The 26,407-nt window shown below is 41.3% G+C and overlaps 1 protein-coding gene across 2 annotated transcripts in view; it reads left to right on the top strand.

Annotated features, from left to right (window-relative positions):
- PDE4B (phosphodiesterase 4B) overlaps positions 1-26,407 on the top strand; it is a 237,968-nt gene that overhangs the window by 50,147 nt on the left and 161,414 nt on the right. The window contains exon 1 of one of the 2 annotated variants that reach the window (XM_032219090.1): positions 11,597-11,841. The exons of the other annotated variant lie outside the window; for it this stretch is intronic. Within the exon in view, the coding sequence (XP_032074981.1) occupies positions 11,606-11,841 (236 nt within the window). The 5' untranslated portion in view covers positions 11,597-11,605. Of the gene's footprint in view, positions 1-11,596; positions 11,842-26,407 lie in introns of those variants that run through there. 2 annotated transcript variants of the gene reach the window in all.

Below are 26,407 nucleotides of genomic sequence, written 5' to 3'. Positions count from 1 at the left end.
TCAAATACTGGAATACTGCTATCATGTCATCCTTAGTTCTTCTCTCTAGACTAGCCATACCCAATGCCTGCAAACATTCTTCATATGTTTTTATCTCCAGGCCTTTAATCATCTTAGTTGCTCCCGTTCCATCAAAACTAACCAAGGCAATTTTGTAGCAAAGAGGTTATTAATTCTACACTCTTAGAATTATGGTATGAGCAGCACAACAAGACATGCATGACAGATTTAGCTTCCCCATTGGGTAGGGTTTTAATCAATGTTGTATAGGGATGTTGTTATATCTCCTTTCATTAGGTCAGATGGGAATACACTGAAGCAGGGAGAAATGGGGCATGTGTGGGTGTTTGATAATAGTTAGCTGGAATGAAAGATCTTCAAATTTCATAGCTACACAATAAGGAGAGATTTTACTACTATCATTCTGAGATAACTTGCTTCTGTTAGAAAATTTCTCTCACATGTCCAAGTGGGATTAAATATTGATCTGGATGATCCCAGTATCTGGGGTTTTGTTCAGTGCTTTTTTTCCATAGTGACTGCAAACTAAGGCCAAATACCTCTTGCTGAAGGTGAGTTTTGATCAGAATTCGAAGTGGAAAAGCTTCATCTAAACCTTTAAAGGAACTCGTCCAGATTGTAAGCATAATAAAATGTTGGACACACTGTGAAGAACTGAGCAAAGCTTTAAAACATTTGAATTTGACCATTTTAAGGAGTTTTGAATCTTTGTAAATGCAGTTTCATGAAACCACAGCAGAAGACTAATCACCTTAGCTTTTAAAATGTGCATAGCTATGAGCTTATGATTGCTGCCAGCAAAATGCAGAATTTTGTTGGCAGTGCTAGGGGCCCAATAAGTGACATTTCTTATTTATTTCTTCCAAGCAGCGTAAAAATGAAAAATAATTGTAAGATATTTTAAATCCTTGATTTATTTTATGTTGATCTAATTTATTTTCACATGATAATTACATCCACTAAGCCTTTTAGTAAAAAAATGCTACTTTTGTCTTGAAAGGATTGATGCAGAGTTTTACCATTTCATAGACCAAGGCAAAGATTTGGAGACTCCACCATTAGCTTTTTTGCTTGGTGGAAAGATTGGATGAATATGTGACATAAAGAAGAATTGAAACAGGAATGCTTGCTGGCTTAGGGGGATGAAATTCATTATTTTTCATTATTTTTAATAGCTTGAGTTAAAGAGTTAATGTAAATGTTGAAAATAAGGAATTTTACGAATTGTTGCAGAGAGACAGCCTGAGGCAGACAGGACTTGCACTGAAATATTATTATGCAGTTTCATAATCCAAAGTATTGCACTTTGACTGATACAGAACACTTCACTTCTACCCAAAACCTATCTTTGAGAATTGAATCAAATGCCACTTTTAGGCTAATAAAAGCAACAATATTTTGATTATTTCTCTCATTCCCCTTAATAGCTTTGGGTGGCTTTCAAAGAACAATAAAATGTAACTGATACAGACTGTAAAAGGTAAGCATTAGTATTAAAAGGCCAATGGAAATAAATATGATTTGAACTCCCCTGTAAATTGGCTGCTGCTTCAAATCCAATAGAAATTTATGCCATAAAATCCAAGCTGCCACAGAGAAATATGCAATGATTGGTGATGTCAATATATCACATTGCTAGAAATATTTATACTGTAACTGAAACTAAGGTACAGGAGGGATTTTTTCACTCCCCTCCCCCGGACATAATAATTGTGGGGTAAGAAAAATATATATATATAAAAGGCCAGATAGTGGACATTGCTATGGTTGGAGATAGAAATAGAAAAGAAAGAACAGGAGAACTTAACAAAATATAAAGACCTGCAAATATAATTAGAATGACTGAAAGAACGCAAAGATAGCACCAATAGCAAAGGCTCTTTGGATGCAATCCCAAAACTTCTGGAGCATCACCTGAACATTATCAGCATTGACAAAATCACTACCAGTCAATTGCAAAAGGCAACTTTACTTGGAACGGTTTACATCCTGTGACGATATTAAACATCATTATCTGCCTATCCAAGGACCTAGGATAGGCGAATAATAATGTTTAATATTAAAGGTATCATCATAGTCCTTTCCAAGGACTCAAAGCTAGAATAAAATGTCACATACAGTCTAAATATCTGGCTTACTATATGACCAACCATAATTTATTAAACTTGTATGGTACCCAACTCGCAAGGATTCTGGGTTTCTCAGGATAGCATATTAAATAGGTAATATTGGATATTAAATTGAGCCAAGGAAAAAGTTGTTTGATACAGTATGCAAGCTGGATTTCACAAATGCCTTGCAAAAAATGAGTATTCCATTCACCATCTAGCTTTCAGTATCTATGGGTTATGGCAGGATCCTTTCAATATCAAATATTCAGTGTTTGATTTTTGGCTTTCTTCTATCAAATCCCAGCAACATTACAAAATTGACTTGAAATATCACACTTTTGAAAATACCATTCTGTGCCCCCCCCCCCCAAAGCTGAGATATAATTTTGAAATACTAATGCCAACAAAATACCAGAAGGGAAAAAGAATCTGATTAAGAAGGCTTGTCTCTGCCAAAAGGGAAAATGTCGCTAGCCAGTGTGTGCCTTCAAGCTTGCACCTCTAAAGACAGCATCTTTGTTTCCAGAGATATGGGTGCATTCAAAATACATCTAGAAAACTGGAAGATGTCTCTCAAAATAAGCTAAATTGTTCCCTGATAGTGCATATATATGCTTGAAAGCCACATATTATATGTCTGATTAATTTTCCTTAAAGTTCATACAAAAATTGATATACAGTTGTCCTCTCTGTTATACAAAACCTATTAGGATACACATAAGAGATTGGTGTGGTGGCCTAAAGATGAAGCCCTTCACCTTCCACTCGGAATGTTCAGAGTTCAATCCTAGGCAGCAGCAGATATTTCTCTATCAGGGCACAAAGAGAAAATATCTGCTGCAAACTCCATATAGGCATCAGGAAGGACCATCCGGCCAGTAAATCCTCATCTCCAATCAGTTGCCCCAATTCCACCCCGAAACAAGAATTTAAAGAGTCATAAAAAGAAAAGAAAATAGGGTGCACACCAGGGGTGGGTTTCAAAAATTGTTCGAACCTACTCTGTGGGCGTGGCCTCCTTTGTGGGAGTGTCTTGCTGCCCATGTGACCGGATGGGAGTGTCTTGCCACCCATGTGACCGGATGGGAGTGGCCTGCCACCCATGTGACCTGGTGGGGGTGGCCAAGACGATGTTATTACTAGATATTACTAATTACTAGATATTATTAATATTACTAGATCATTATTAATGCGTAGATAACTGCGGGACATTACACACCCACCCACACCCACCCACACAAACTATGACAGTGCTAGGAAAACACCAAAAAAATAAGATTCCCCCCCCCCCCCCCCCCCCCCCAAAAGACTGCCAATGAAACCAGTTTTTTTTTCCTAAGCCTAAGGACAGGAAAGACAAAGTCACTGGAATAAAAACCATCAAGGCAATGTGGAAAATTATAAAGGACAGGCGCTCACAGAACCATCAATCACCTCAGAATTATCTAAACAAGGAGGGTGAAACACACTGCCTTGCAACAAACCTGCCCTGCTCATAGAAAAGCAGCCACTTTGAGACACATAAACCTGGTCTAAACACTTAAAAGCAACATATTGCACCACAAATAAAACATTTGCAAAAAGGAATAACATTTCTTGTAATAAACATTCTATAAACAATAAATAAATAAAAATTCCCTAAAATAATTAAAAACTACCACGTTCAGAGAACACCAAAGGACCCCACAGTCCTCTCCCTCCTTATCTTTTTCTTTTTTGTCCTAACTTTCTCCTCCTTCCCCCACAACCCCACTCCCTTCTAGCACTGATGAATTTACCAAACTAGGAGTGCTGGAGAGGAGCTCTCACAGGGCGAAGAGCTTCCCGCTACAGGCACAATCTATCTGCAGCTGTAAATGACTGCAAGCAGCAGCTTCAGGCACCTGCTCACAGCTGACAGTTGCGTTTGGGAGCGGAGGTGGCGGCAGCAGAAGCGGGCACAGACAGGATGTCCCCGCTTGCTGAGTAGAACGAGGTGGCGAGGATGCATTGTTTCATGGCGCCCCAAGCACCGGATCCTCTGAGTGAAGCCCATTCCCCCTCCCAAGAACACCATTTTCTTTTAAAAAACACCTCTGCAGACGATCTTGAAAACCTGCAAGGCAGCATTCCCCCACCCCATCCCTGGTTGCCTGCAGCCTCGGAAGCTTCTGCAGAGAAGCTTCTGCAGAGGCGTTTTTAAAAAGAAAACTGTCTTCTTGGGAGGGGGAATGGGCTGCACTCAGAGGAGCTGGCGGGTTGCACTCCTGGTTCTGGGGATTCCCCCCCCCAAAAGACCAGCTGCCCATCTCTCCAAATCCTTTTCAGGATTTTCTTTTTAAAAAACGCCTCTCCGGATGATCTTGAAAACCTGCAAGGTTGCTTTGGAAGAGGTTGCTTTGGAAGAGGTTGCTTTGGAAGAGGTTGCTTTGGAAGAGGTTGCTTTGGAAGAGGTTGCTTTGGAAGAGGTTGCTTTGGAAGAGGTTGCTTTGGGAGGGGGAAGACAGGCAGCATTCCCCCACCCCATCCCTGGTTGCCTGCAGCCTCGGAAGCTTCCGCAGAGAAGCTTCTGCAGAGGCGTTTTTAAAAAGAAAATGATCTTCTTGGGAGCGGGAATGGGCTGCACTCAGAGGAGCTGGCAGGTTGCGCTCCTGGTTCTGGGGATTCCCCCCCAAAAAAGACCAGCTGCCCATCTCTCCAAATCCTTTTCAGGATTTTCTTTTTAAAAAACGCCTCTCCAGATGATCTTGAAAACCTGCAAGGTTGCTTTGGAAGAGGTTGCTTTGGAAGAGGTTGCTTTGGAAGAGGTTGCTTTGGAAGAGGTTGCTTTGGAAGAGGTTGCTTTGGAAGAGGTTGCTTTGGAAGAGGTTGCTTTGGAAGAGGTTGCTTTGGGAGGGGGAAGACAGGCAGCATTCCCCCACCCCCTCCCTGGTTGCCTGCAGCCTCGGAAGCTTCCGCAGAGAAGCTTCTGCAGAGGCGTTTTTAAAAAGAAAACGATCTTCTTGGGAGCGGGAATGGGCTGCACTCAGAGGAGCTGGCAGGTTGCGCTCCTGGTTCTGGGGATTCCCCCCAAAAAAGACCAGCTGCCCATCTCTCCAAATCCTTTTCAGGATTTTCTTTTTAAAAAACACCTCTCCAGATGATCTTGAAAACCTGCAAGGTTGCTTTGGAAGAGGTTGCTTTGGAAGAGGTTGCTTTGGAAGAGGTTGCTTTGGAAGAGGTTGCTTTGGAAGAGGTTGCTTTGGAAGAGGTTGCTTTGGAAGAGGTTGCTTTGGAAGAGGTTGCTTTGGAAGAGGTTGCTTTGGAAGAGGTTGCTTTGGAAGAGGTTGCTTTGGAAGAGGTTGCTTTGGAAGAGGTTGCTTTGGGAGGGGGAAGACAGGCAGCATTCCCCCACCCCATCCCTGGTTGTCTGCAGTCTCGGAAGCTTCCGCAGAGAAGCTTCTGCAGAGGCATTTTTAAAAAGAAAACGGTCTTCTTGGGAGCAGGAATGGGCTGTACTCAGAGGAGCCGGCGGGTTGCACTCCTGGTTCTGGGGATTCCCCCCCCCCAAAAAAAGACCAGCTGCCCATCTCTCCAAATCCTTTTCAGGATTTTCTTTTTAAAAAACACCTCTCCGGATGATCTTGAAAACCTGCAAGGTTGCTTTGGAAGAGGTTGCTTTGGGAGGGGGGAGACAGGCAGCATTCCCCCACCACATCCCTGGTTGCCTGCAGCCTCGGAAGCTTCCGCAACTTGCACAGTAAAGGCAATTAAGAACTTCTCTCGCTTGTGAGATTTTCTTTACTGTGCAAAGGCTTGCTTTAAGGCTGCAGGCTCCCAGGGAGGGGGGCAGGGGGAAGTGCTGCCCATCTGTCCCCTTCCAAAGCAACCTTGCAGGTTTTCAAGATCATCCGAGAGGCGTTTTTTAAAAAGAAAAACCCTGCAGGCACCCAGTGACAGGGACCAAGAGTGGTACCGGCGTTCCGGAAGTTAATTACTTCCGGGTTCACTAACGATCCGGTTCGTGCAAACCAGTGTGAACCGGGAGGAACCCACCCCTGATGCACACAACACTTTTGTATGCCTTTCCATGCATTGGTTTAATTTGTTCCTTCCAGGCTACTAAAATCTAAGAAGATAACCAAATAAGTTGCTGTACTTTATGCTATCTGCTGTTGGTATCCATAGCATGCTGGGTCTATGCCATTATTTTTAAACTAAGCATGTTTAATTTACTTCCTTACAGTATGTTATCAATTTATTTATGCATGCCCCTGCAAGTAAGTACATAAGGAAGCAAATAATTAAATGTATATTGTGTTTTTATTTCTGTAGTATTGGAAATCTGATTAAAGGTAACTGAAAAAATTTTATTCAGAAAAATGTTGATGAAGATTCTTAATCATCCAGGTAAGGTCTGAAGGTTAAATCACAGAAACTGGGTATATTTTTATTTTAAAAACAATTGCTTCCCCCACCCCACCCCACCCCAAGTGCAATTTTTCAAGTCAGGATTTTAGTGTTGCTGGATTTATTCAGAAAAGCATAATTTAAAGCCTCCAATACAGTAAGAATAAAAATCAGTATATACATTACATATTTTGAAGGCTGGCACAGTTTCTGCTGATCGTGAAAGTTTGTCACCTAATTTCTTTCTCAATGTTGATGCCAAGATTGTGACAGTGCCCCTAGCACATAAGCTAGAGAAAATATTACCTTTGTGACTCCATCCTGTGCAATCTGGTTTTATAAAGAGGAAAAAATCTTGGGGGATGTGAGGTTAGTAATTGGCATTTTATTTTATTTTTTATTTTATCATTTCTTTATTAAACTTTCTTGCTGCCCATCTCATCACCAGGTGACTCTGGGTGGCTTACAACATTAAAGGCAATAAAATCATTAAAATGCATATTACTAATCACAATAAAAATACAAGTTATGACTAAAATATGGGGAGAGAGAGAGCAGAATGTATGGGGGAAGAGACGAGATCTGCTATTGATCCATCCACTACTCCTGTGTGATACATCCCCATTGGGACCCTGAGCCAACTTTCAGAGCCAGATCTTCAGGCCCTTATAGAAGGTTAGGAGAATGGGAGCCAATCTCACCTTTGTGGGCAAGATGTTCCAAAACCTGCCCAGCCACTCCACGCTGCACTGGTTGTAGCTTCTGAATGCTCTTCAAGGTAGTCCCATGTAGAGTGCACTGTAATAGTCCAGACTGACAGAGCACAGGAACTCCTGATCCAGAAGAGGCTGCAACTGGTGCATAACCCAAATTTATGCAAAGGCTCTCTTAGCCAAAACTGCCAGATGCTCTTCAAGTAGGTGCTGCGAGTCCAGGAGAACCCCAAGTTGCAGACCAGGTTTGTCTGGGATGTGCCACCCAATTCAGAATTAAGGATGTTAAATGAATGTATATTCATAAAAACAGGAATCATTACAGAAGTGATTTTTGTGGAAAGAGCCTTTCATATAGAACAGTTCAAATTCATGGAGAAAAATTTGGCTGAATATGAATTTGTTTATTAATTGGATTAAAATGTGCTATTCATAGTCTCTATCAGCCTTTGTACAAATGGAATTATTTCCACATTTATCAAGATATCTTACTGAAGATTTCTTTATTTCATCTTATGTTTAATACAGGAACAGTCAAAGAATCAAAAGGCACTTTGGACACAAAATTCAAGTGGCGCTGAATTTAACTTATCCTTATATGCTGAAATACAGTTGGTCCTTGACTTACAACCACAACTAAGCCCAAAATTTCTGTTGTTAAGTGAGACATCTATTAAGTGAGTTTTGCCCAATTTTACATCCTTTCTTGCCACAGTTGTTAAGTGAATCATTGCAGTTGATAAGTTAGTAACCTGCTTGTTAAGTAATCTGGCCTCCCCATTAGCTTTGCTTATTAGAAGGTCACAAAAGTGATCACTGACCCTGGGACACAGCAATGGTCATGTATGAATCAGTTGCCAAGCATTTGAATTTTGATCACAGCATCATGGGGATGCTACAAAGATTGTAATTGTGAAAAATAATTGCATGTCACTTTTTTCAATGCCATTGTAACTTTGAGCAGTCACTAAATGAACTGTTGTAAGTCAAGGACTACCTGTATAGACATATAAATAATTATTAATATTCTGTGCCAAAATATATTGATAAAATACCACTCTTTGGTAAAATGTTAGGTAACGAATAATTAGAATAAGCCTCATATGATAGAGACTCTGATGTATCTATAAAAATGGAAACTTCATTTGGTATTTGAAATCTTTTAAGTATCTTGGAATATTTATTCCAAAGGAAAATATAGTAGTAAATATTTCAAAGTGATATTGAATAAATAAGAGGTTAGAAGCACCAATTAGCTTATGGCAAAAGATAAAAAATGGAAATGAGTATTAGTTTCAAGATGCTTATATGTACCCAGATGAATTCCCATATTAATATCTTTGAAATAATTCTAGCAGATTGATAAATTATTTTATTAAAAATATTTAATAATTTTAGATTTAGATTTATTTTATCTGATGCATATAATCTGAAGATAAACCATTGAATCTGTTAAATCAGTCACCATGTGATTGTCCTATTGTTAACTTTCTGAACTTTTTGCTTTACTGTTGGACATATATATATATATATATATATATATATATATATATATATATATATATATATATATATATATATATATATATGCATAAGTATATTTTAACTTCTTTTTCTCTATGGAATTCAAGCAATGAACTCCCAAAACAGTTATAGAATTTTTTTAAAAAAATACTATGACATCAGCCTACAGTAGAGACACATTTAAATGATTTTGGGACAAAAGAAGAATATTCACCTTTGTTCACATTTTAAATTCATACTTTGGGATAAATCCAGTGTGAAACATGTAGGTTTTTTGGGGGGGAGAGTGGAATATGTAAGAATTTATGGGCTAATTGTGTTAACACAGATCAGCTAATTACTGATCAAGCTTCTGAGTTGTTGCAAGAGGAATCTGGATAGTCTTAAACTGTCCCACATAGCACTTTATCCACTTTAATGGCAACAGTCCACTAAGTACATTCTGATTTCACAATTTTGTCCAGATGCATTAGCAACATCTAAGCCTTCTAAATTATTCTTGGCACTGAAATGTCTTTTAGGCTATTTCAAATATACAACCTTTTTTTGAATGGCAATTAAAAGCACTGTTAGGGTGAATATTAATTATTTGGAATAAATAATAGAGATATACCATATTAAAAATGCATCATTAAGGGCTTTAAAATATATTCAGTACTTTTCTTAGTAAAATGAGACTCATTCAACAAAATGTTCTTTTCCCACATTTATCGGACACTTCAGAGGATGTTGGAAAAGGGTTGACTGTCACCTTTGTTATATTGGAAGTCAAGAGAACATCATGAACTTATCCAACCATTATTCCATTTCAGTTTAATATCTATTTATTTGTCAATGTGTTGTTACAGAAATCAAGACAATTTAGAGATATGAATATGCTTTCAAATTATATACCCCAATTTTGGAATCAGTTAATATATGAAGGACTGTAATTATAGTGCAGACTCAAATTATATAAAGACCTACGTCTTGGTAAAGGCTCAGGGAAAGGAAAAAGCAGAAGACAAAGACCAGCAGCAAAGTAGATATAATACTCTATTACAGTGGCAATGTTAGAAGACCCAAAAGGCCAGGTTATTTTTGTTTTCCAGAAAATGAAAAGACACCTGCTGGATCTCAAGAGGAAGGATGCTCCATAGGACAGGGGCCCAAAACACCTGTCAGACCCAAAACACAAGAATGACACATGGTGATACTTCTAAGCTGAGTTCTTTATTGTTTCCATGCCTATAGACAGAATATTGCCAGACTAAGCACTCTACTATTTGCATTGATCTATTCTTGAGAACTGTTAGGGAAGGAACTGTCCTTACCCTCTTTCTCTTACACAAAATATCTTGACTGAGCTGCCTCTTATTCTCTGGAATGTACCTCCCCACCCTTCCCTGGGAATCTAGCCCACTACATTCCGTCACAACCTGCAGTCAAGAAAAGATCCTGTTTAGGTCTCACAAAATGGAAACATTTAAGGAATGAGATCTAGAGCATGTCTATCTTAACCAATCTGATGGAAAGAACAGATGTCCCGAGTTTCACAAATAACCTGATCCCATGCTATATAAGATTTTAAAGATGAAGAGGAATAACCCTCATTGTAAATTGCCCCTGAAGAAAACTAGGAGCCAATGTAGTTCTCTTTTGCCACCAAGAAAAAATACATAATGTAATGTTTGATTAGCCACAGCTAGGTGATAGGACTGAAATTTGCTGATGAGTATCCAAGATGTAAGTTCCAAAATGTAGTATACTAGATAAAACGGTATTCCTGTTTCAGTTAAAAAGGTTTGATTTAAGAATCATTAGAGTGAGTCAAGCACTAACTCACCATCTCTGAGTTGCATTTTTTATTATAAAGTTTTGAAGTTTTCTGCCTAATTTCAGAAGTTGCTATGTTAATTGCTTTTTTGCAAGATTTTAGCAATCATTTAATTCTTAAATGTGTTTAAGTATTTTCTGCCTGCCTGCCCTACTACTCTAGGTTTCACCCTAGCATTGACATTTCCGTTCTGGTCTTAAAGTTTTTAGGAAATATAGGATTAGTAAAGCTATAGTTCATTATTTATCTTTTGTTGTTGTTGGTGTCAGACATATTTCAATTTGCCCTAAATTCATAGCAAGTCTTATTTCACATTCTTATGATAGCTTTTGTATTTGTTCAAAGATTATAAAACCGGTGTCTTGTATACAATCTGTTCTGAAGCTGTCAGCTTGATAAAATGTTTTGCTGTTTTAATGTATAGGGAAGAACAAGCACCCAGTTGTCAAAATAATTTTGAACCAATCAGCATGTCGTAGGAGGAGCAGTTCCAATCTGAGCTGTGAACAGATAATTCTGAATGAAAACCTTTTCAAACAAAACAAGCTGAATATCAAGTAACCATTTTCAATTAGGTCTGATAATAGGAAGGGGAACAGTCATTTTTTAGGGATCAGGGAGAAACAACATCACAATGTTCTATTTCTGTTGATTAGGTATTTTAATCCGAACATTATCTGGCAAAGGACTTACGGGGAGTCCTTATGAATTTTTCATGAGCTGCATATGCTGCTGAATGAATTCAGTGAGTGTCACACCATGTAGCTTGCAGACAACCCACATCCACAAGGAGGCTACCGAAACAGAAAGCACTTTGGTGCATTTTCAGAGGCAAAGCCAAGCCTGATAAAGCTCTTTTCTGACAGGATTGATTTATCCATTCTTCGACTATGCTGCCCTTTCTTTAGGCAGCCTTTTCATTCAGATTTACATGCGATGAATGGTCAGCAGAGAGCGTGTCGATTTATCAGCATTTGAATCCCCAGCAATGTCTCTGGGCTGTGCTATTGTTGTGTTTTCTATATGGTGAGAGCTAACATAATCTCCAAGCTATGACAGCAAAAGATTCTTCTAGGGAACCTGCTGCTCCGGAGACCGAAATTTATATAAAGACTTTCAAAGAACAAATGCATTTAGAACTTGAGCTGCCCAGAGTGTCCGGGAACAGAACCACTTCTCCGAAAATATCCCCCCGCAGTTCTCCAAGGAACTCTCCATGCTTTTTCAGAAAGTTGCTGGTGAATAAAAGCATCCGTCAACGTCGACGTTTCACAGTGGCACATACATGGTAAGATGACTTTGGTATTGATATTTATTCAGCAGGGGAATTCTGTCCTCTTGCAAAGCCAGCTGCAGTAATAAAAATGTATAATTGGATCATTTGTGCAGCTCTTGTTCATATAAAAACAAATACTATATTTGTGAATTCTGATTAATTTTTGCTATTTTTTTTAAAAAAAATCTTGGAATTATTCATTTTCTTAGTTTGATATAATCAATATTATCCTGCTTTGGGGTGTTTTGAGAACTCAAGACTGCTATATTTTGATTCTCAATTGACTGTAGGGTAAAATAACCCTCTGTGAAGCATCTTGAAGGAAGATCTAGCAGTCAGATAGCTTAGATTGACCATTCTGGGCATTTCAGCTCCTTGTGTTTTTGATTGAAACTGATCTGGTCAGAATTGCTTTAATTAAAGTCTAAAATAAAGAATGAGTTTGTTTTTTCTATGAATTTCTGCTTTTTTATCTAAATATCTGTTCCATAGTTATGTCTTCTGTTCCTACATAATCATTTAAAACTCCTAATATATTCATTTTTTAAAAACTTCAGTTATATTTGCAAATAAAAAACCAAATTATAAAAGGGTTAGTGTTAGGAAGAGAAACAGAATCTCAAGTATGTAGATAATAGATGTTCTACTATTGTTGAATTAGGATTTTTGTCCTCCTTTGGCATTATAACAAACTCTGGAATTGACTGAGTTCTGCCCAATAGAAAGACCATTATGAAAAGAAAGTGTCACATGACCACAGACTAAAAAAATATCCATCATGGTCTGTAGACTATAGCACTATCAAGTTTGTCTAATTTGGGACAATTTTTAAAAATATAAATCATAAAATCTTTGAATGAATTCTTTTGAATAGTATACTATTCCAAATTGAAATATGTCACAGTGTTAGAAGTAAGTATTACTGGTCTATTCTCAATATTTCATAGTTTTAAAATTCTTTACACCTATCAATTATCCAGTGTTGCAATGAATATTGTTCAATTTCATTTCCCATAAATGTGAGCTGATAGTACCCATGTTTTAAAGGAAGGAACTGGAGACAGATATGCATTAAAGTATAGATAAGCATGGGGGAAATATATATACTTGTTTTCTTCTGAGATTGTCCAAACATTTTCATTTAGACTAAACATTTCTATTTGGATAGCAAACATTTCTATTTGCTATCTGTATTTTCAATTTAATATTCTACATTGTAAAGAGATAATAGAAAAATGCAATCTTCAAAAAAATTCTTATATGCAATAAGAGATATGAGGAACATACATTTATTTTGTTTTAGCAGTGAAAGATAGTTACATCATTACATCTGGAGTGGTCTTTGAATATGGTTCAGAAACTTCAGTGTAAAATATGTTATTCCTTCCTGTTTATCACTTGATGGAAGCATGTGCTTAATTTTATAGATAAAATTTAATGAGATTGGAATGCTTAGTTTCTATAGAAAATAGTTACACCTTGGATACGAAACATCAACGAATTGACAGTGTTATCTTGATTTCACTACTGTTCACTGTTTCCAGAACCTGGTATACTACTCCAATGGCAGATCTGAATTCTTATAGCTGCCTCTAAAACTACTCAGATCCTCCCAAATCAAGCAAACATTGCACAATTGGAACTTGGATAATTTTTTATGGAATTCTGGTGATACCATTTGAAAGGGGAGCTTTCAATATGCAAATGGGTTGCTAGGGACTATGGTTCAGAAGCTATGAGTTATCCATCTCTTTGCCACAGAAAATATGGATAACTATTTTTTTATATTCTGGGAAAGCAAGAACAACTGTGTTAAAATCCAGATTTTTTTTTAAGAAAAAATTAAAATTTGATCCTTACTGTTTTTATTGATTTGAAATATTTTTTAAACTTTCCCTTTAGAGCATTTGGTCCAGAAAGAACTGACAAACTCATTAAAATTAACTACTCAGTAGAAATTGTAAAGAAAGCAATAACAGTAGGTAATCATAAATTAAATTGGGTAGTTGAAAAATAACCTGGAATAAGATAATGATAAACTATTTTCATATTACTGCCAAGAATTTTTTTTGAAGGAAATTCATCTTTAAAAAACCATCGGTTAATAATACAGTAGATTATTTTACTACAATAATTAGTAAACACACAGTACTTCATTACATAGAATGGCTTCCTAGGGCCACTGCCGGAAAAGGGATTGGAAAGAGTTCAAGAAATGCTGCTCTACATGTTTTCCCTGTTTGTTTTAGATCTTCATGTCCCGGTTCTGCTAACAATGGCATTGGAACTAGATAGGCAATCCCTTCCTGACAATACTATTTTGTTTGATTTTTTTAAAAAATGTGGAAAAATAAGTGTCAATCTGTTAACATCTAACAGATTGACACTTATTTTTCCACAACAAACATATAAACTGCATTTGTGCATAGAAATGGTTAATAATACCTATCCTCACTGATTGCAGTGGGAAAATGGCTCAGAGCATACGACTAGGTTGGATATGCTTGTGTAAGAACGAACTGACCATACTTCCACTTAATACAAAACCTGAATTCAAAGGTGATTGGGACAATTTGATTCATTTGAAGCAGAGCAAATGGCGTTCATACTTCCAATCTCCGATTCAAAAATTATTTTGGATATATTGCTTTTGATATATATTTCAGGGATTCTACCACATGTTATATCATATGCTATTTGATTTCTAAAACAGTTGGAGCTTGGTCTTACAAAACACCTTGATGGGAAAGAAAAGAAGATGGGTTATTAAACTCAGGTCACTGACATTCCTGCCCTCAAATCAGAGCACCTTGGGACAGGAGAGAATAATTTCCTGGAATGCTAAATGTTATAATCACTTGTTCCTCTCACTACTTTCCCTTCTCCCTTCCATAGAAAAAATGAGTGTTGTCTTATCTACTTGAATGGGTTAAGGGCTACATTTTAAAGAAAAAAATACATTAACAATTTATCTTTGCCCTTACTCTCTGACAATAAGTTTTATCATATCTAAGAAGGGTGCTATAGTTTGTCACAGGGTCTTCCATCTCCATCTGTGAACACTTTGAAAAAGACCACATCACTTTGAAAAAGACCACATCTTCCTATAGAAACACTCTATAGGAAGACTGAATATGCTTCATTGAAATAAATTACAAATTTTGCAAGTCTGATTATGCTTCTCCTGCTTTCCTGCTTAACTCCCAGTGAGTCAGGGAGGAGTCAGCTTCTTAATACTATCTTCTATTCCAGAGCTTTGGAATACTTCTTTCCTTCTTATTTATGTAACAGTTTCTGAATATTTGTTTCCAGGTCATCTCTCTCACTCTCTACATCTAGCTAGCTAGCTGAAAATTGCTATATACGTTCTTCATTATAATGTTCAATCTGGGTGGCAAATTTCATTGTTTCTCAAAACAAAGGATTCATGGGCATTAACCTGAAATACTTAATGGAAAGAGTGTTGTTTTAAAATCTTTCCCTAAATCCTAGTTACTGTATGAACGGCTATTAGGATTTCTTGTTCCATCTGCCGTGATATAAAGTAAAAGGTACTAATTTCCAAGGAATTTGACATGTTTCATCCACTTACATTGTTTCACAAATGTTATTCCATTCTATGAATAAAATTATAAACTTTTATTTATATTTTTCTCAATATTCATAAGGTGAGGGATTTTCAAAAGTTAGACAAGCCGGATGGACAATTCCCTTAATAGACACAAAATGAGATCTGTTCCTTTAATATCTGAAGATCTGGATTCAATTGATTGGGAAGTGCTTGTCACACTCTAGAAATTACTTGTTTTACTTTATTTCCTTAATTATGAATATTGTATAAAAAATGACTAGCCTTGGTGATCAAATATAGTTTGAGAATTATCACTACTGCTGCTTGAAGCAATATAGAAATGTATTAAACTGATCTGACAGGCAACCATGAGAGAAGACAATGTATTCAGTACTGGCAAAGACATCCATATTACCACATCCCATTTTTGTACAAGTGGTCATTTATACAAAACAGCTTTCCAATCTATCCTATTTTAGCTGTTTGCTTTTCTACTTCAGTTAAATGTCTACAGGAAGTGTTTGTCCCAATATTATTTTTTCATCACTGAATTGAATGCTGAAATTTTTTATTATTATTATTATCTCTTTTATTCATTAAACATGAAACTCAGTCAACTGAATATATTAAAATGTATCATTATCATCATCATCATCATCATCATCATCATCATCATCATCATCATCTGGTTAATCCTTGGTGAGATTCACAGCCTTTGGGGCTGATTGGTAACTCAACAGCTCGAGTCCTAATCAAGGACCTAGGAACTGTTAAGGTAATATCAGAGGATATAAGTTGTTCCAAGTAGGTTGGGTTTTTGTAGAGTCAGAATGTTCAAGTCAGGTAAATTTAGAATTTTCAAATAGCAAAGTAGCCCTTTAGGTATTGCGCCAAGGGCTCCAATTACAATTGGGACAACACATGATTTCTTTTTCCACAGTCGTTCAACCTCAATTTGCAAGTCCCGGTATTTTGTGATTTTTTCTTGCTGTTGATCTTCAATTTGTGCATCACCAGGTACTGCAATGTCAATGAACCATACTTTTTTCTTTTCAATTATTGTTATGTCAGGTGTGTTGTGGGCCAAGTACCTGTCAGTCTGGATTCTGAAGTCCCACAAGATCTTGACTTTCTCATTCTCTAAAACTTTCTCAACCTGATGGTCCCAGTGGTTTTTGCTGTACTCAAATCCAAACTTTTGGCACAATTTCCAATGAATAATCTTAGCAAGGCGGCCATGGCGTTGTAAGTAGTCAGTTTGTGAAATTTTGCTGCACCCACTGATCAAGTGGTCGACTGTCTCATCTTTCTCATTACAGAGGCAACATTTGCTGTTGGTGGTAACATGTTGAATTTTTGCCTTCATGCAGTTTGTGGCTAAGGGTTGTTATTGAGCTGCCAAAATAAAGCCTTCTGCTTCTTTTTTCAGTACTCCTGATCTTAACCAGTTCCAAGTTAGTTTTTGGTCAGCTTTTATATTATTATTATTATTGTTGTTGTTGTTGTTGTTTATTGATTTGATGTTCAATTAGATTCACAGTCTGGGACTGGTAAAAACTTAATATTTCAAGTCCTAACCAAGGACTTAAGGTAGCATCTGAGTATATAGTTTTTTTTTTTTTTTTTGCAAAGTCAGGATCTAATACGTTCAAAATTTCCATGTATCTAGGCAGCCCTTTGGGTATTGCTCCAAGGGCTCCTTTTACTATTGGTACAACCATTGTTTTCTTCCCCCATAGTCACTTGTTCTGATCCCCCCTCGTCCTACACCAAAACACACCGAGACAAAGATATTTCAAGGACTTTATTAACAGACAGACAGGCCCTTGGCAGCACTCCAGCACAGTCCAGGCATTGGCAGCAATCCAGCACAGACAAGACGTGGCAGCAATCCAACACAGACTAACCTTGGCAGCAATCCAGCCTGCCAAGCTAGCCCCAAAAGTTCTCCCATTTTAGTGCAAACGTTGACTCCTGCAAAAGGGCATGTGCACAATCATTTCTTTTATAGTCTTGAGAGGAGCCTAATTACCACCAGCTGAGTGCAATTACCTCCTGTAACTGCAGAACTGTTCCTTCTGCCTATCAGCTCTTTGGTGCCGGGCATCCAGGAACAACTCCCTTGGCTCCTCCCCACTGGTCCAAGGCTCAGGCACCTCCTGGTGGCCAACCAGCCTCTCTGCACCTTGCTCAGAGTCAGAACCCTGTCCAGGGTCCTCCACATCCTCTAGAGCTGACTCATAGGGCCTCCTGCTGGGCCACAACAGTCACTCAACTTCAGTTTGCAATCATGATATTTTTTTCTAGTTGTGTCAGTTCAATGCAATCATCTGCATTGATTGCAGTATCAATGAACCAGACTTTTTTTCCCTTTTCTACAATAACAATTCATGTATTTTGTGGGCCAGATGTCTGTCTGTTTGGATCCGAAAGTTCCACAGGCTCTTGACTTCCTCATTTTCAAGAACTTTGTCAATTTGTTGTTCCCAGTAATTTTCACTGCATTCAAACCCAAACTTCTGGCAGAGCTCTCAATGTATGATTTTGTCAATTTGATCGTGATGTGGATAATTAGTCTGTGAGATTTTGTTGCAGCCACTGATAAAGTGATCCACTATTTCATTCTTCTTGTTGTATAAGCAACATTTGTTGTTGCTATCATGTAGAATTTTTGCTTTCATGGAATTGGTCTGCAAGGCTTGTTCTTCAGGAGCCAAAATGAAGCCTTCAGTTTTTTACTTCAGCACTCCTGATCTCAACCAGCTCCATGTTAGCTTTGCATCTGCCTTTCCTTCAATGACCTTCAGATATTGATTGTGCATAGGCTTCTTTCTCAAGTTAGAAACGCGATGCTCAATTGTTTCTTTTTGATCTCCTGCTTTTAATTTTGTTGTTTTCAGGAGGTTTCCCTTGTTCATCTCCTTCAGCAGTGGCTCCTTTGCCATTTTTATGTAGTCATTTAACCTGTGTTTTTCCTCTTCCACAGTTTGTTTCACCTGTAAGAGACCTGTGCCACCCTGAGATATTGACAAATACAATAAATCAAAATCAAATTTTGGGTGCTGACCATGGTGCATTTTCATTAGTTTACTTGTTTTTAGATCCAAGTTATCAAGTTCTAGTGGAGTTCAATGAATTATTCCAGCTGAGTAACGTATTACAGACACTGCCCAGGTGTTAATTGCCTTTATGATATTTCCTCATTTCAGCTTTGATGTCAAGATTTTCCAGACTCGCTTTATGTATTTTGTTCTTTGATTTCTTTGATTTGGTTGTGCAATAGGTCCCAAGCTTCTAAATCCCATAAGTACTTGTATCATTATTATTATGTGGTTAATCTTTGGTGAGATTCACAGCCTTTGGGGCTGGTTGGTATCTCAGCAGCTCGAGTCCCAAGGACCTAGGGACTGTTAAAGTTGTTGTTGCTGTTGTTGTTGTTACAGGGGTGGATGGCTGCTAAATAATGTTCTGTCTTCAACATATTTGACGCTGAAATGCATTGCATATTAGGCAGAATAGGCAACCTGCATGTTGACCCTGGAGGTAAGGAGACACATAATAAAAACCAATGTTTTCCATGATGAGAAGATCATCCCATTATGTTGTTATCCCCAACATTCCTGCTCGTAGGTCATATTATAAATTATGTTGCTTTTGTAACTCTTAGGTAGCATTTCCAGAACTATATTACTTGTAACCTTGTGAGCTTTGAGGCTGTTCTTCATTCCTCAGTGATCTCTATAGTTATGGATTCCCATAAAAGATACTTTGTTGCATCTATCTCCAAATGCTTTGGTTTCTTATTTAAGTGGGCATTTTTCTAATTTATATCGGCTGTCCTTCTCCCCATTTCATCTCTAAACCTTGATAAAAAAAGAGGATAATTATTGCTTAGGCCTAATTAACCTAGCAAACAGAGGCTAATCAGAAAATCTTTCTTACTTCAAGACCAGCCTGGAGAGTCTACCCTTTGGGAAGACTGTTGAATATTCATAGCTACTGTATTTGTACTTCACTTTTCCACATAGTTCATTAATCCAGAGTACTCTAGCCATTTATAGGAAACTTGTTTTGAACTCAAATCTTCTCAGAAAGTTGGAGATCTTTGCTTTAATTTGCAAATTACTATTCTATTTCATTCTGAAAATTGTTATATAAATGTAAAATATTTTTTCAATAATATGCCTAAGTACAGTAATGGTGTATTAGGTTTATGCCTCACAAACTGAAGCTTCACAAGAATGAAATACAAGAGTTAAAATTGCAACTTGCATTTTCCGGTGAAGTAGAGGGAGGGGTCACAGCAGGGTTTTATCACAGCCTGATTGGTCCGTTAGACTGAGATTATTATTATTAAATTCCAAACCGTGGCACGACAAAACCACGGTCCACTAAAGCGCGCCCGATTAAAGCGCGTCGCTGACGTCATCAGCAGCGCAACAACAACGACCACAGAGAAAAAAGGGCGCTTTAAAAAGCGCTTTTAAAGCAAGCCAATTCACGTAAAGGTAGGGGTTAGGTTTAGGTTTAGGGTTAGGGTTAGGGTTAGGTTAAGGGTTAGGGTTAGGTTTAGGGTTACGTTAAGCGTTAGGGTTAGGTTTAGGGTTAGGTTAAGGGTTAGCGTTAGGTTTAGCGTTAGGTTAAGGGTTAGGTTTAGGGTTAGGTTTAGGGTTAGGTTAAGGGTTAGGTTTAGGGTTAGGTTTAGGGTTAGGTTTGGGGGGGTTAGGTTTAGGTTTACACGTTAATTTTAGCTTTACCGCTCACAGCGTGCTTTTTTCGTCGCGCTGTGATGACGTCAGGTACGCGGTTTCGTCGAGCGTGCTTTAGTCGACCGCGGTTTTGTGGTGGAACCATTCCAAACACCTTGAAACGCCTTGGTGCGCCCTAACGGGCAGTTTTTCTGCCCTAATATGGTGGGGAGGGCCCGTAGGGCGATCTCTCTCTCTCATCCATGGGCCAGGGGCCCTGTACTGATCCCCGGGCTCTTTTCGGGGGTGACGGGCTTCAGTTGCAGCCACGGAGCCGCCTTTTACATCAGACGGCTCGCACAGGAAATTCGCAAGTGCTGGAAGACTGAGGAGCTGCTGAGCACGTTGCGCACGCAGATGCCTCGGAGCAGTAGCCAGCCCATCGAGCCTCGCTGGGGCTTCCTGAACCACTCCCACGCTACAGACTCTCTCTGCGATTAAAAAACCAGCGGGGAGAGCGGATCAGAGCCAGCGTACCATAAAAATCAAGCCGCAAATGCGCGGAGTGGTTTCTCTTCCTCCAATGGAGCTCCGGCAGCCATTTTCAGAACCGCCATATGGAGAGGCCCAGGCGTGCGATTAATCCTTCCCTATGACAGCAACAACCAGGCTTTGCAGGCATTTCAGCACAGTCAAATCTCACTCTGTGACTGTCCCGAGGCTTGCCGGCTGGCAAGTCTCTCTGACCATCTATATGAGGACAGACACCCTTGGAGCAGATCTTCAAGAAACGTGAGTGCCCCAAAATTGTGGCCAGGGCCGACATTCAACAGGCCGAGGCCACCCTGCTCCCTGAAGGGAAGGAAGGCCTCCCAGACCAACCCAGGGCCAGGTCTACTGCTCCTAAGCCTCCTTCTAGTCAGAGGCCCTCCCGAGCAACTGAGAAGGATGAGATTAGATGCCATAAGGCCCTGGAGAAGACAATAGCAAGGGCAGAGAAGCAGGCCCAGTTGAACAGACCCAGCTCTAGGTCTAGGTCCCCATTAGGGCCCACCCGGTGCCATTCACCTGCACCTCGGGGAGGGTTCAGTCCCTCTTCTCCATCAGGGTCACCCTCTAGGTCATACATCAGCTTCAGGAGGGCAGGGTCCCCCTCTTCTCTACCAGGTTCTCCTCTGCCGCTGGGGCAGGATCCTGAGGACGCCCTGGAAGGCTCCTCTAGGGGTTTCCGCTCCGGGTCTCATCATTTGGATCCAGACCCTTATCAAGACATGGAAGACCTAGAACATCTTCCAGAGAGTATAAAAAGACTAATTTCCGCCACCATCTCCCACGGCATTGCTCAGAGGGAGAGGTCATTGCACCATAGCAAATCCCTTTACACCTCTAAGACCCAGCCCAGGGACACCTCCCCATCCCTTGTCAGTGGGAGTTCTATGCGAGGTAATGATAATCGTAATGACATGGGATTCTCGGAAGATGAGGACTCCGTGCCTCTGGACTCCCCCTCCTCCTCTAACCTCCTCCCACCTGCCATGTTCAAGACATTGCTCCACAAGGCATGCAAGACCACTAAGATAGGGACCGGGAATCCAACAGTTCCCCCTCCCAGGGACCCTGACATGGCGATGTTCTCCGACACCGCTACCAACAAGGAGGAAATCCCTGCACTTCTCCTTTTTCTGGAGGTGCTTAAAGGCCAGTGGTCTCACCCATTTAATTTCTCCACACCGGGAAGCAACAACCATCGCGGCTATAATGTGGGAAAGACTTTTGCTCAGGCCCTCCAGCTACCCGCCATTGACACACCGATTGCGGCACTTGTCGCTTCTTCCCTGGTTGTATCAGGGGACGCAGCAGACAAGATGAAACTCAAAGATAAATGGGCGAAACACATCCTCAGGAAAAATTTCAACGCCTCTGCCTGGGAGGTCAGGGCAGCAGCCGCGGCATCATACTTTAACTGTACTATGGTGATGTGGCTGCGCCAACTCCAAAACCGTATCCCAATACAAGATGAACGCTTCCATCAGGACCTTACAAAAATTATGGCAGCCTCGCAATACTCGGCTGACGCTACTCTTCACTTCCAGCGCCCTTGCTACATCTGTCACTTCTCACTGTTTACTTTGGCTCAGAAGTTGGCAAATGGACAACAAGGCAAAATGGAACCTGGCCGCTGCACCATACTCGGGCCTTAACCTCTTTTTAGAGGCTCTGGACCCGATCTTGGTAGAAAATAAAGACAAGAAGAAGGTACTAACTTCTATGGCCAAGAAGCCAGAATCCTGTCCCCATCCTTACCGCAGGCCTTCGTTCAGGGCCCCAGACCATGATAACCAGCTAGATACCAACCCTTTAGGCAGGACAGGCAGTTTCAGCGGTCCACATACCAGGACCACAGCAGATACCAACTGCAGTCAAAGCGGCCCTTTCGTGGGGAGGGGGGCGTCGTCCCTTCCGCAGGGAGAAATGACTTGAACCCAAGTCACCCCATAGGTGGCCACCTGGCTCTTTATGTGGATCAGTGAGACAGAATCACCACAGATGTCTGGGTCAGGGCCACGGTGCGCCACTGCCTGAGACTGGAGTTTCTCTCCACCCCTCTGAGACTCTTTCGGACCTTCCCTCCATCCAGGAACCCGGAGTGCAGCCATCTAATGGATCTCGCGGTAGACCACCTCCTCAAGATCAGTGCAGTGGAAGAGGTTCCCCCACGGGAACGCTGTTCGTGGTCCCCAAGAGCTCAGGGGGTGGGGTGGGGTTGGAGAGCCATTCTGGATCTCAAAAGTCTGAACCAGTACTTGGTCTACAGATGGTTCAAAATGTCATCTCTAAAGACCATTCTCCAGGGCATCCGCAGGGGGGACTTCCTGGCCTCCGTGGATCTCACGGAAGCTTTTACCTACATATTCCGATACTTCAGGCACATCACCGATACCTGTGGCTCTCCCACGGAGACCGCCATTTCCAGTACCGGGCCCTTCTGTTTGGTCTGGCCTCGGCCCCCCGCACCTTCACGAAGGTCCTGGCGGCATTGGCAGCTCACCTACGCTCGAAGCCGGTGAGACTCCAATGCTATCTAGATGACGTGTTGGTTCAGGCAGGTTCCTTCCATCAGGCAAACCGCAGTCTCCAGCTCACTATCCATTGCCTCCAGTCCCTGGGGTTCTCTGTAAATTTTCTGAAAAGCCATCTGTCCCCTTCCACTCAAATTCTTCATCTGGGGATGATCATAAATGCAGAGACAGGGATAGAGCAGCTTTCCCCAGAACGCCTGGCCAGTCTTTGTCAACTAGTAGCTTCGGTCCACAGAAGGTGGTCCGTTTCCATCCTGACTTTGTCTCAGCTACTTGGCAAGATGGTATCCTACGTAGGAATAGTTCCATGGGCCAGGCTACATCTACGTCCCTTCCAGTGGGCACTGATCCCCTTTCAGAAGAGGCGATTGAGCAATTCTACCCAGACCTTGAGATTACCACCAGAGGTCTGTTCATCCCTCCTGTGGTGGCTGTCCCCAGCAGTGCAACAGGGGGGACCCTTCTGGGAGCCGGACAGAGTGACTGTAACAACAGATGCAAGCCTCTTCGGCTGGGGAGGGTAATGGACTTATGGACTCCAACATGGCCCAAGGTTGGTGGTCTGCTGCAGATCTCCGCCACAATATAAACTGACTAGAACTAAAGGCGGCGCGGCTAGCACTCCGACAATTCCAGCATCACATCCAAGGCAAACACGTCCTCTTCCTGACGGGCAACGTGGCCACAAAGGCGCATGTAAACCGTCAAAGGGGAACACATTCCCGGGCCCTGTGGCAGGAGGCCCTGAGACTGGGTTCGTGGGCAGAGCGACACCTAGCCTCCCTAGTGGTGGAGCACATCTCTGGAGAGACGAATCACTAGGCAGACTGGCTGAGCCGGGCGACCCTGGACAACAAAGAGTGGCAGCTCCTCCCTGAACTCTTCCAGAAGGTCTGCCAGAAATTTGGCACCCCAGTGATGGACTTATTTGCCATGCCCAAAAACTCCCAGATGCCGCACTTCTCCCAGTTCTGGTCCTGAGAGGCGGAGGGCACAGATGCTTTCAGGAGCCACTGGCCAGTGGGCCTACTTTATGTATTCCCTCCCATTCCCCTCATTCCCGGGACAGTCAGAAAGATAGTCAGGGAACGGGCCCAGGTCATCCTACTCGCCCCTTACTGGCCCAGGAGACCGTGGTTTGCAAACTTAGTCCAAATGTCGGTTTCCCCACCATGGAGGATACCTTGGGAGGAACTCGCCTTGTGTCAGGGGGTCCTGGTACATCCACAGCCCCAATGGCTCCACTTGACCGCCTGGCACTTGAGCAGCGACTCCTGAGGAGTGCTAATCTGTCTGAGGGGGTCATTGCCACCATTGAAGCATCTAGACGACTTTCCACCACCAGAATATACAACTCCACTTGGACAGCGTTTGCCAGGTGGTGTTCCTCCCATGACTTTGATCCCTCCAGGGCCTCAGTCTCCATGGTCTTGGAGTTCCTGCAAAAGGGCTTTGAGGACGGTTTGTCCCAGAACACTTTATGTAGGCAGGTGGCGGCTTTAGCCACAGTTTTGGACGGGGAGGGATCTCATACTCTTGCTCATGCGCCCCTCATTAAGCATTTTCTAAAAGGGGCTGCAAACCTTCGTCCGCCCCCTATCCATAGGTTTCCCACCTGGGACCTCCCGCTGGGCCTCAGGGCATTGACAGGGGCACCCTTCAAACCACTCAGGATGGTTCACATGCGACTGGTCACCCTTAAGGTGATGTTCCCGGTGGCTGTCACCTCAGCCAGACGCATATCAGAGCTGGGAACCCTTTCTTCCTGGGACGACCTTTGTCAGTTCCATCAGGACAGGGTGGTCCTACGCCTGGATCCCACCTTCCTCCTGAAGGTGAATACCCCATTTCATAGGGTGCAGGAAATTATTTTACCCAATTTTTGCCCAGATCCGTCACATGAACGCGAGTGACTCTGGCACAGGATGGACATTTGCCGGGCTCTCCGGATCTGCTTAAGGCGGACTTCGACAATCCATAGATTGGAGGCCTTATTCGTCTCCCTTCAACCGGGGTCCCTAGGATCTTGGGTTTCATCATCCACCATCGGGAGATGGCTGAGATAGGCCATCATGTCAGCCTACGAGGTAATGGGTTAGGTTCCCCCTGACGGCATTACTGCCCACTCCACATGCAGTGCCGCCACAACTGCAGCCTGGGCCACGAGGGCACCATTCAAGGACATCTGCCGAGTGGCCACATGGGCTTCCCCAACTCCTTTTATACGACACTACCGGCTGGACATTTACACTTTGGCTGAGGCATAATTTGATAGAAGGGTCCTTCAACAGGTGGCAGTTGCCCCTCCCCTGGGCCCTCAGTCTTCCCTCCCTGGGACTTTAGCTTAGGTATGTCCCTGCCGTGATCCCTCCCTCTACTTCACTGGAAAAAGAATGTTGGTCTTACCTGAATGTGTCTTTTAGGTGATGTAGAGGGAGGGGTCACGTTCCCACCCTAGCTAGTTAAGATAAGGTCTGGGGGAGGGCCGGGGTCTCTTTTGCTCTTTTCACAGATTAGGAAACTTTTTGCCATCGAGGAAACTGGGAGCCAATGGAGTAGCAGAAGGCTAAGAAGTTTTCTCTCAGTCTAACAGACCAATCAGGCTGTGATAAAAACCTGCCGTGACCCCTCCCTCTACATCACCTAAAAGACATGTTCAGGTAAGGCCAACATTCTTTTCATTCAATAACATGAATAAGGCCCAGATCCCTAAATGAGTCAGATTTCCATGCTGAGTTGGTGATACCACCCAAGTGAATGATATCCAAAATCTCTTTGTTATACCAAGGCATAATCATTTAAATGTGAATTACCATCATGATAAGAGGGCCACAACAAGAATCTCTGCCAATGCAGTGAGGCTTCCAGAATTAATAAGACTAAAATCTCCATCCTTCTTTTGGGATGAAACGTTTGAACAGTTTTGCCATAAATACCAATTCTTTAAAGCAATTCATTGTTTCATTTATAGATCTGTATTGCAATCATATATTTCAATTAGTTTGCTTTACAAAACCATATTTTGTAAAATTGGAGAATAGGAAAATGGGAAAAGCCATGTTCTGTTCTCTGTTCTTATTATTCTTTCCCAAAAGATGTTGTGATAATGTAATACTCCTTTAAGGAATTACTGCAAAAATTCTTAAGTATGGTTTTGCTTGGTTACCATATGCCAGTGACGTGTGGTGAGCTTCATGGCTGGTGAAGCAAGCGTGAAAGCCCTGCTGAAGCTCCGGCGC

Source organism: Thamnophis elegans, chromosome 5, assembly GCF_009769535.1.
Source record: "Thamnophis elegans isolate rThaEle1 chromosome 5, rThaEle1.pri, whole genome shotgun sequence".
In the NCBI taxonomy this organism is placed as follows: Eukaryota; Metazoa; Chordata; class Lepidosauria; order Squamata; family Colubridae; genus Thamnophis; species Thamnophis elegans.
Note: the sequence above shows the minus strand (reverse complement) of the source record. Positions and strands in the feature narration are given on the sequence as shown.